General features: G+C 37.5%; 1 protein-coding gene across 2 annotated transcripts; it reads left to right on the top strand.

Annotated features, from left to right (window-relative positions):
• Positions 1-6,933: 6,933 nt before the first annotated feature.
• On the top strand, positions 6,934-10,592 carry LOC110877624 (calreticulin). 2 transcript variants are annotated; one of them, XM_022125781.2, is made up of 14 exons: positions 6,934-7,089; positions 7,958-8,065; positions 8,164-8,356; positions 8,445-8,703; positions 8,790-8,846; positions 8,935-8,982; positions 9,066-9,152; positions 9,236-9,293; positions 9,382-9,449; positions 9,525-9,620; positions 9,701-9,748; positions 10,081-10,110; positions 10,225-10,287; positions 10,394-10,592. In XM_022125781.2, the coding sequence occupies exons 1-14, from the start codon at positions 6,987-6,989 to the stop codon at positions 10,403-10,405; spliced, it is 1,230 nt and encodes a 409-aa protein (XP_021981473.1). In that variant the 5' UTR covers positions 6,934-6,986; the 3' UTR covers positions 10,406-10,592. The 2 variants fall into 2 exon arrangements, with proteins under 2 accessions (XP_021981473.1, XP_021981474.1); XM_022125782.2 differs by lacking the exons at positions 8,790-8,846; positions 8,935-8,982.
• Positions 10,593-10,865: the final 273 nt, after the last annotated feature.

The following is a 10,865-nucleotide window of genomic DNA, read 5'->3' as shown; positions in this document are numbered from 1 at the left end:
AAGAGTGGGAGCGGGTCCCCAAACATCACAATATATTAAATCCAAGATATTTTTACTATGAAAATTTGAATAATTTAAAGATAACCTAGAAGATTTCCCTAATTGACAGGGAGTACATAATGAAGGACAAAGTTTATTTGAAACAGGTAAATGAAAACTAGAAACAATAGAATGAAAAACACGAGCATGAGGATGTCCAAGTCGCTTGTGCCAGATGGTGGAAGATGCTTTGGTTGCAGTGAATGAAACATGTGGAAGGGACTTCAATTGAGGAAGGCGGAGTGAGTATAGACCACCATCACTTGGACCCGTGAGTAGGGTAGCACGTGTAGACTCGTCCGTCACAACAAAAAAAGACGAATGAAATTAAAAAAAGACATCATTTTCGTTACAAAATTGTTGAACAGATAAAAGGTTCTTTTTTATTTGAGGTACATGAAGAATATTAGATAAGTTGAGAGTTTTGTTTGGGGAATAAATTTTTGAAGAACCGATATGACAAATGGGAAGAGGGTTACCGTCGCCAACGTGAAGTGATTCGTTGCCAAAATATGCTTCAGAGTTGTCCAGGCTTGCTAAGTCTGGAGTAACATGACTGTTGGACCCCGTGTCAGGATGCCAAGATGCTGCAGATTGTGATCCAGCTTCAGAGAAGGCAGCATAGTTCGCCTGTGGTTGTGACCGACCGTTGGAAGAATTCGATTGATTTGGGCATTGAGCCGGGATATGACCGATGCCACACCTATTACAATGGCCATAGACAGTGTTTTGAGTCGAAGCCCACGAGAATTGGTGTGGCCGATTACTGCTACGAGTATCATCACGGTTGCTACCACGATAATTACCGCGGTTACCTCCACGATGGTTACCACGTCTATTTCCCCTATTAGAAAAATTCCGATTAGCATAGAAAGCTTGGGGCTGAGGATTAGGAGATACCAAAGGATTGAGTTGGAAACCGAGATTGGTAGCTAATTGTTGCAGAGTTTGAAGTTGCGATTGTTGCAGAACATTCGGCCTTAACAGTGGATCAGCCGCCGTGACTGCAGTGAAGGCCTGTGGGGCTGCAGTTGCAGTCCTGTGCATGAAGTCATAATCACTGAGGAGGCCGTGCAGTTCTACAAAAGTGACAGCAGGAACACGCGCCAGAGCAGAAGATTTAAAGCCATTGTATTCCGAACGAAGGCCAAAAATTGTTAACATGACTAGATCTTTATCTTTAACGGGTTCACCGATGTTGGCTAGGGCATTCGCGTACTGCTGAGCCCAAGCAAGATATGCAACAGGGGTTTCATCCCCTTTCATTTCAATTTTCAACAGCTGTGCTTTGAGTGTAAACTCCCTAGAAGGATTATTAGGTGCATACGCACGTGCGAGGGCAAGCCAAAGTTCTCGAGAAGTTGTACCTTGAACATGCTGAAAGGCGGCCTCTGAAATCGTGGAGATAATAATCATTCTAACGTGAGCATCGTTAGCAATCCAATAAAGATGGCTCGGATTGTCGACAGAAACGGTATCCGTTGTAGCAGCAGTTTTGGGTGGGGGGCATTTTATTGTGCCATCAATATAACCAAAAAGATTATTAGTAACAAGAAACGGTTCGATCATCGCTTTCCAAAACCCATAGTTGGTGGGTGAAAGAGTAAAGGCAAACTTATGAGAATTATGGGTTGTTTTCTCTGCAGTTGAGAAGGGAGTAATCATCGCCATCAGAGTGTTGTAGCAGCGATTTTGATAGCTGATCAGATTGGTTGAGGTTGATTTGGGTTATGACAGGAAAAAAAAAGGATGAAGAAGAAGGCTGCGATAGGTGTTTTTGGTTTTGTCGGCAGTTTAGGGTTTTAGTTTCTCTTGGCTCTGATACCAAGTAGAAACGTAAAACAGAAAAGTTGTTTATTGAGATTACATTGTGAGAGCTTACATAGGGAAATATATAAAAAGAAATGTTACACTTAGGTACCACAAGAATACTAGGGTAAAATAATCAGTCCTAAATGTATATATTGTCTAACATTCTCAAAGCCTTACAAATTTTTCATTCATTCAGTGGTTCACGCTCTTAGTCATAGAAAGGGTGGATATGATGTGATGAGAGATTACCAGATGTGTATGGTGACTGCGTTAGTGTTGAACAAAAAGTATAATTTTTCAAAAATCGTTTTCCATTACATGAAAGAAAACATTACATCAGGTAGTAAAACCTGGATATATCCGAGATTTGTACAAATGATGCTTGATCATGCTTATCCGGATCTAGTGAAAGATGAAGATAATGATTTATTGGTGTTGTATCACATGGATAACGAGACGTTGATCATATTATCCAGGTATCACAAAAATTGGCTAGAACCAAAAACAAAGGCAGAATTCTTTGGATTCATCAAGAGTGCAAATTACGAAGATCCAGATCCAGTTAATCATCTGAAGTGGAGAAATGACGAAGAAATGAAAGAAAAGAGTGCAGCAGATGAATTAACAAAGTTAGCAGAATTCAAAGTAACACGAAATAAGTGGTTTATGAAAGAAGTAAAAGAAAAGAAGAAAAGAGGAGGTAAGAGAACACCAAAAGTTCAACCAGAAGAAGGTTCATATTCACAACCGCAAAAGAAACGCAAGAAGAAAACTGTTGAAACAATGTTGGTCGATGAACCAGAAGTAGTTGAAACAGAAGCTGATGCTGAAAGAGATCAAGGTCGTTTATCTCCTAAATCTGAACATTTATTGAAGTCTCTTAATGAAAATTTTGAAGCTGAGAAAGCAGCTGGTGAGGAAGGTGATGATGAAGAAAAGAGCTCATCTGATTCAGAGGTTGATGAAACTGAGCGTTGGAAAAAAGTAATTTCTGATCCAAAAATTAAAGAAAAACAGAAGAAGAGAAAAAGGAGTGAAGATGACGATAAAGATGAAACGTATGTTCCGTCACCAGAGCATGTTCAAGAAATTCAAACACCACCTTCTGGAGGAAGGAAGAAATCTAACTCCAGGAAACGAGTCATTACTCCTACAACTCGAAGGTTGAAAATCTTGTTGAAATCAAAACCTATTCAGGAATCAAGTCAACCACCATCACCTCCACCACAAGCTGAACAACAACCATCACAACTACATCAATCACCACCTGAACTCAACCTAAATCACCACCACAACAACAATCACCTCCACCACATCAATCACCACCACAACAACCATCACCACCACATCAATCACCACCACAACAACCATCACCACCTCAATCACCATCACAACTTCATATTTCTACACCTACATATGAACAACCTGTTATAACTTCACCACACATGCTACAAACACCACCTACTTCACAACCACCAGTACAAACGACTCCTGGATCGTCCAGATTTAAAGATTTTCCTCATGTTCCAGAGAATATAGCTCTTGAAGATATTGGAGATTTTAACTTTGTAACTGATGATGTTGTGAAGAAGTTATAGAAAAAGGTGGAAGAGGTGATAGTGGAGAAAAAGAAGTTAGAAAAACGTGTCAAGACTGTTGAAGCTGAAAACTCATCTTTGTTGAAAAGGGTTGAAGCTGATCAAGCAGATATTGATATTCTTAAAGTTCGAATAGCAGAGCTAGAAGAAGAAAAAGCTCGAAGAGATGAACAAAATGAATACTTCAAGTTGAAGAACAAAGAATTGGAAGCCAACAATGCAAAGAAAGAACATAAAATGTATATGATGAATAAAGTATTGGAGAATTTGATTGGGAAGCCTGTTGAACAAAGATTTGAAGAGATCGAGCTTGATGAAGTCAGAGCACGACGTAAGGCTGCGATTGAAGCTGAAATGAAAAACAAAGGCAAAGGTGTTCCGATTGAAGGTGTTGCTGAAGTATCTGAAAGAGCAATTGTTGTGTCTGAACCAACAATAGATCCAGAAAAGTCTATTCTTGATCCTTGTCCAATATTGCCAGTTTCTAGTGAGCTTGACAATGATGATGAAGATGATGATGAAGATGATGAAGAAAATGATGATGAAATTCGAAAAGATGATGCAGATGATGTATATTCTGCAAGTAGTCATGATCATGATGATTGGAATGATGACGATGATCAAGGGTCTACATGTATAAAAGTTACTGATGCATCTCATGAAGAAAAGATTGACGAATATCTTCATGATGATGCTAATGAAGAACCTGAGAATGCTGGAAGTGAGGGGGAGCATGATGATACAAAGAATGTTGATGAAAGTGATGATCATGTTACAAGACTGATTCTACGTCTTGAACATGGTGTAGAGGAAGGTGAAATTCTGCACACTTACACTTTAGCCGAGATCGTAAAAATGACTCATGTTGATGAAAGTGAATTCAAGTTTGATTTTGAAGAAGAATTGAATAAGTTCGACATCAATCAGCAGCCTGAGTATCAGTATAAGTATGTGGAAGATGCTGATAATTACGACAGGGTCGAAGTGGAAGATTGTAGTGATGAAGAACAGTCTAAGAACGTTCATGTTGATACTTCCAACTTTCCGACGCTTGCAGAATTCTTTAGTCAGGCAAATGAAGATGAATTGCGAAGAAAGGTTGCTGAAAGCATCAAAAATAAAAGTTTTCAAGAAATGACAAAAGAAGAACGACTCGAAGAGAAAAAGAAATGGTTTAGAAAAGATACTAAGAGAAAGTTCAAAAGACCGCTGAAATACTACAAAAAAGACAGAGAAATTTCTCTTGGAGACATAATCAGTTGGGGGTATCTGCCGCAGGTGAATGCATATGCAATCCGAAGAGAATTTGGAGTTCAATATTTCGCATATATTCAAGACATAATGTCTCTGCCATGGTGGGACGTAGAAGAACTACCCAAGGTCAGAACATTATCGTATCCTGTCAGAACTCATGATATGCCTACCTGGGGTTTAATGAAGTTCGAAGCGTTTAACGAGTTCAAACACTGGAAGCCACACTATCCGAAGAAAGTGAAGAGGATAGATCCAGTGACCGGCATTGAAGAAATTATTTTGCAAATTAAGAAGCCAAGAGTGATAAAGAATATTCCACTGCCAAAGATGGAACAAGATTTTCACAAAGGGTTCTTATGTTGGGTATACAACTGCATGTCAACTGAAGCAGTGATCACATACAAAGTAGAGAATGAAGTCAGATACATTCACTTGTATGATCCTATGTGGATAGTCAACTGCTCAGCAAAAGATATCGAGTGTTTTTTTGTAAACAAGATTGGTTACAAAGCTGAAGACAAAGATCAGGCTTTACAGTTTCAGAAAGTGGCGACAATATGTTTTCAGAAAGGAATCAATTCAGAAAATACATGGTCGTCTAAGTGGAGAAAGACTGAGAAAGAATAGGCTCTGAAAGCTGAGAAAGAAAGGAAGGCACGTGAAGAAAAGGATAAGATTGCGAGATATACAGTTGTTCAAAGGCTTGCTGAAGAAGAAAAGAGAGCGGTTGAAGAGAATGAAAAGCTCAGAAAGTTGTTACTGAAGAAGCCTAAGCAAAGAGAAGAAAAATTCAAGTCTCTGTGAAGGAAGTGCTGAAGACAGGCTGACTGAAGACTACGGCAATATCCAAGGGGGAGTTTGTTGGTACACAATGTCTATCGCCTACGTCATCAGTCTAGGCCGTGTCAGTAGCTTGTAATAGGGGTTAAAGTGTAAAAAGTTAAGTTTATATGTTGTAATGACCATTTCGTACGAAATGGAGTTTGTTAGGCCAAGTCGCACGAAATGGACTTTGCCATTTCGTGTGAAATGGACTTGCGAACTCGGGCGAAATGGATTCCCTATAAATAGGGATGTTGTGTTTTCCATTTGATACGGTTCGGTGAAAGCTCTCACGAAGTGCTGTCAAATTCTTTGCATATATTACCGTCTAATATCAATGGAAAACCAGTTTAAAGTGTATTTCTCTGCTTCTACTCACATTCTAACACTGATTCACAGTTACTAGATTGTTTCCGCCTTTCTAGTGACCTAGATTTGACTCAGACCGACTCATTTAGGTCGAATATCGATCCTACACTGGCATGAAACCAAATTGGTTTATCGTAACTTGCGTTTCTCTTCTAAGTCTAATGTTAACAACCCTCTCCCATAATTTCATAGTATGGCATAACAACTTAATCCCTCTATAACTCCCACAACATTGAGCGTCTTCTTTGTTCTTATATAATGGGACTAGTGGACTACGATACTACTCCTCCACTGATCTGGCATATTCCCAGATTCAATAATACAATTAAACAGAATAGTTAGCCATTGAAATTTCAAATAATAATGTAAATTCGATTTTAAGATTTGGATCTTTTTGAACACTCATAATTTGTTATTCTACTCATTTGTTTGTTTACAAAAAGCACTTTAATAAATAAACATACCTAATAGTTGCTTCATTTTCACACAAACTCTATCCAACCTTTTCATTTCGTACTACCTTTTTCTTAATTAAACCAAAGTTTATAATAAACATTTTAAAATTCAGAATGGACGGCCTAATAATTATGAATTATAGGACCAAACATGCCACTTTAGCACACTCCATGGACTAAAAAATAATTATTTCTAATAAAAAATAAAATGATAATTTTTTTGTGGGTACCATAGATAATTTTAGTACAAACTAATTCAGATAAAGTTAACATTATTACTAAAAAAAATTAAAACCTAACAATAAGTACCACTTATTTGATTAATTAATTAATTAATTAATTTATTACCATTTATTTGATTAATTAATTAATTTATTAATTTATTATATCCAAATCTAGTAATTACCTAATTCCGTAACGTCAACTCTACATCTGTTTTAAGCCGGCTCGTAGTAACACCCAATCCGAATCCGCCACCTGGTAGTAATGACACAAACACTCGACGTGTCAATCTCTTATTCGCCCACGTCAGTATAGACTCCACGGTGGACTCCACGTCAGTAACGTGAATACCAATAACGAAGTCGCATATATAAACCCTACTCTTCACTCGTGATCTCACACACACTGTGTAGCAATGGCGATTCGGAGGTTAAACCCTAAATCTCTTTCATTTCTCTCTCTACTGCTACTGTTCTCGATCGCTTCTGCTAAAGTGTTCTTTGAGGAACGATTTGAAGGTAATTTATTGTTAATTGACGTTTTCAGATTGATTCTATTGAATGTAGTTATGTAAGTGATAATTTGTTGCTTTATTGAGTTGTTGTTGACTTTTTGTTAGTTCCGATCTGCGTACGGTGATCGGATCTGTTTTGTTTAGGTCAGATTGTTGATCGATGTCTGAAATTGTAGTTGATCGATGAGAATTTGTGATATAGATTTATGCGTCACTTAGATCGGATTGATTTTGGAATTGTTTTTAAATTGAAGCGATTTGATGTTAGTTTGATATGTTGATACTATGAAATAGTTGTTTTTAGTCGGAGGTTAAACCGTAAATCTCTCTCATTTCTTAATTTCTCGTTAATTGATGTTTACGGATTGCTTTGATTGAATGTAGGTAGTGATTTGTTGCGATGAGTCGTTGATGAAGTTGCGTTTGCTGATCTGAGTTAGGTTATTGTTAGGTTGTTCAGATTTGCCTACGATCCGGATCTGTTTCGGTTAGGTTAGATTGTTAATCGATGCGTAAAATTGTAGTTGTGGATGAGAATATGAGGTAGGTTGATATACGTGGAGATCGGCTTGATTTATGTTGTTTGCAATTGTTAATGGTGGTATTGTTACTAGACTTTTAAATAGAACTGGTTGTTCTCATGTTAGGATTATTTGTGAATAGATCTGTTTGTTTTTATATCATTGATCAGCTCAGTAGAGTGAATATCGGTCAACGATGACAATCATACACTATTACCTGATCATTTGTCAAACTTATTAAAAAAACTATCATCAGCAGATTCATATTTGGTAATGCATGTGTAAAATTTAGTGTTTCAGTTGAACTTTTATTGTGCTAATCTATCTATATAATTCAATGTTTTTCAACAGATGGATGGGAGAACAGGTGGGTTAAATCTGACTGGAAGAAAGATGAGAACATGGCAGGAGAGTGGAACTACACTTCTGGCAAATGGAATGGTGATGCCAATGATAAAGGTAACTCCTTTGCACATTTGGTTTTTGACTTATGAGTGGTCAACTTTCAAACGTAAATTTCTTATTATATGAACTATTGTCTTGTTCTTTGATTGTAGGTATTCAGACAAGTGAAGACTACAGGTTTTATGCCATTTCAGCTGAGTACCCTGAATTCAGCAACAAGGATAAGACACTAGTCTTCCAGTTTTCTGTCAAGCACGAGCAGAAGCTTGATTGCGGTGGCGGCTACATGAAACTGCTTAGCGGTGATGTGGACCAAAAGAAATTCGGTGGTGATACCCCATACAGGTTACTTACATATAAACTCTTGCTAAACAATGTTTCATATCTTTTTGCCTGTTATTATTGGTGTTGACTAATAATATGTTGACCGCAGCATCATGTTTGGACCTGATATCTGTGGGTATGCCACAAAGAAGGTTCATGCAATCCTCACATACAACGGGGAAAATAAGTTGATCAAGAAAGATGTTCCTTGTGAAACCGACCAGCTCTCGCATGTTTATACCTTTGTCCTCCGCCCCGATGCTACTTACAGTATCTTAATCGATAATGTTGAGAAGCAAACAGGAAGCTTGTACAGTGATTGGGATCTTCTCCCACCAAAGCAGATTAAGGACCCCGAGGCCAAAAAGGTACTTGAACGATATGGTGTAACATTAAGGGTCTGTTGTAGCTTGTAAATTGTAATACTAACTCAATTTCAAATTGTTTACTGCAGCCTGAAGATTGGGATGAGAAGGAGTTCATCCCTGACCCTGAAGACAAGAAACCTGAGGTAGTAAATGTTTAAAACCACGTATATGTTCTGGTTTTCTCCCACGGCCCAAATGGATTATGAAACTGACTGTTTTCTATGATTTCAGGGTTATGATGACATCCCAAAGGAGATCGCAGACCCAGATGCCAAAAAGGTATGCAATTTTTCATCATACAATCTGGATTTACACGAGTGTATTTTTTTTAAGTTCCTGATTTAAATGGGCTAAAATTTCAGCCAGAAGATTGGGACGATGAGGAAGATGGTGAATGGACTGTCCCGACTATTCCAAACCCCGAGTACAAGGGTCCATGGAAGGCAAAGGTTTGTAGATTTCGATATTTCCATTGCAGATCTATTATGTTAATCACTTGCTAATATTAAATAAGTTTGATATCTTATGACAGAAAATCAAGAACCCGAACTACAAAGGGAAGTGGAAGGCACCCATGATCGACAACCCAGGTATCTTTCCTTTCTGCTTTCAAGTCATTGCCGATGATGTTAGATCGTCTTTTAGTTTATATTAACAACAAATCTATCGTAAATGTAGATTTTAAGGATGACCCTGATCTGTATGTCTTCCCCAAGTTGAAGTATGTCGGCATAGAGCTGTGGCAGGTAATTGATAATTTCTTGATTGCACCAAGTGTGTGCAATTTGTCATCTCTGAGATTCAAATGCTTCTTTTTGTAGGTGAAATCTGGCACATTGTTTGACAATGTCTTGATCTGCGATGACCCTGAATACGCCAAACAAGTCGCAGAAGAAACATGGGGCAAACAAAAAGACGTAAGTTGCCTCAATATCGATTAAACTTATTTATTTTTGTTACCGTTTTGTTGTTCTGACCATGATTTCGCTTCTCTTAGGCTGAGAAGGCAGCATTTGAAGAGCTAGAAAAGAAGAGGGAAGAGGAGGTATGATTATTGCATGGTGTTGTGTTCAACATCTCATTGTTTTTTAGCCCATTTACTTATTAATGGGCCAATTATCACAGTTAAAGTGTAACTTTCAATTAACACAGTCTTAATAACAATTGTTTTGGGTGAACCCAACCCATACAGAAAGTTACTTGTTAATTAGCCCGGTTAACACGGTAAACGGGTTGAAACTCTTTCAAAAGTGTAATTCTATAACACAAAATCACATTCTATTAGAAACTTAAATTATTATTTAAATGTTAAAGAAGATAGAATTTTAGTAATACCTTTTTCTTCATTCTTTAACTTTCAACCTTTTATCCTTTCAGGAAACCAAGGATGACCCAGTTGATTCTGATGTATGTCTCTCTCTCTCTCTCTATATATATATATACACACACACACACACACACCCCCACACACCCACACACCCACACATAAACACTTTCTTTACAAATTGAACTGTGTTTCAGGCTGAGGATAATGATGATGCTGAGGCAGAAGAAGAGGATGAGGCCGAAGAAAGTGACGTCAAGGTAATGAAGCCTGATATAAGTTTTGAAAAATTGTTGCAACTAATCAAACATTTTTGATACTTTGTTTTTAATTTTTGTTTTAATTTGGAATTTTATGTGTGTGCAGGATGAGCTATAGAGAAGAGGGGTTGGAGTCTGAGAGCAGTTAGAATTTGAAGATTTTTTTTCTTATTTCAAGACTTCTAATTTGAAACCCTTTTTAATAGATAGATAATGAGAAATGTAATGCAGAATTTCTGCCCCTCATTTTAATTGCTTTCATTGGAAACTATTAAAAAGAAGTGGGAGTTTGTGTGTTTTTGTTACTATGGGTTGGTTTGGTTATAGGGTAAAACAGGATGTTTTGGTTTTAATGCCTTTTGGGTTGGTTTTTAGATTACAAGACATGTGTAGTGGTGATGCCCTACCTTGGCGTTTTGTGTTATGTGGTAGCCTAGTCAGTAACGAGGTATTATGGGACGTTTTCTTCTAAAATGGGTGTAGTGAAGATGTGGAGATTGTGGTGTAATAGAATTAAGTAAAAAATAAACCATAAAAATGTTATTGGACAAACCCTTTTGTTCGGTGGTTTTGCTCGA

This window comes from Helianthus annuus, chromosome 9 (assembly GCF_002127325.2).
Source record: "Helianthus annuus cultivar XRQ/B chromosome 9, HanXRQr2.0-SUNRISE, whole genome shotgun sequence".
Classification (NCBI taxonomy): Eukaryota; Viridiplantae; Streptophyta; class Magnoliopsida; order Asterales; family Asteraceae; genus Helianthus; species Helianthus annuus.
This window is presented reverse-complemented; position numbering and strand designations above follow the sequence as displayed.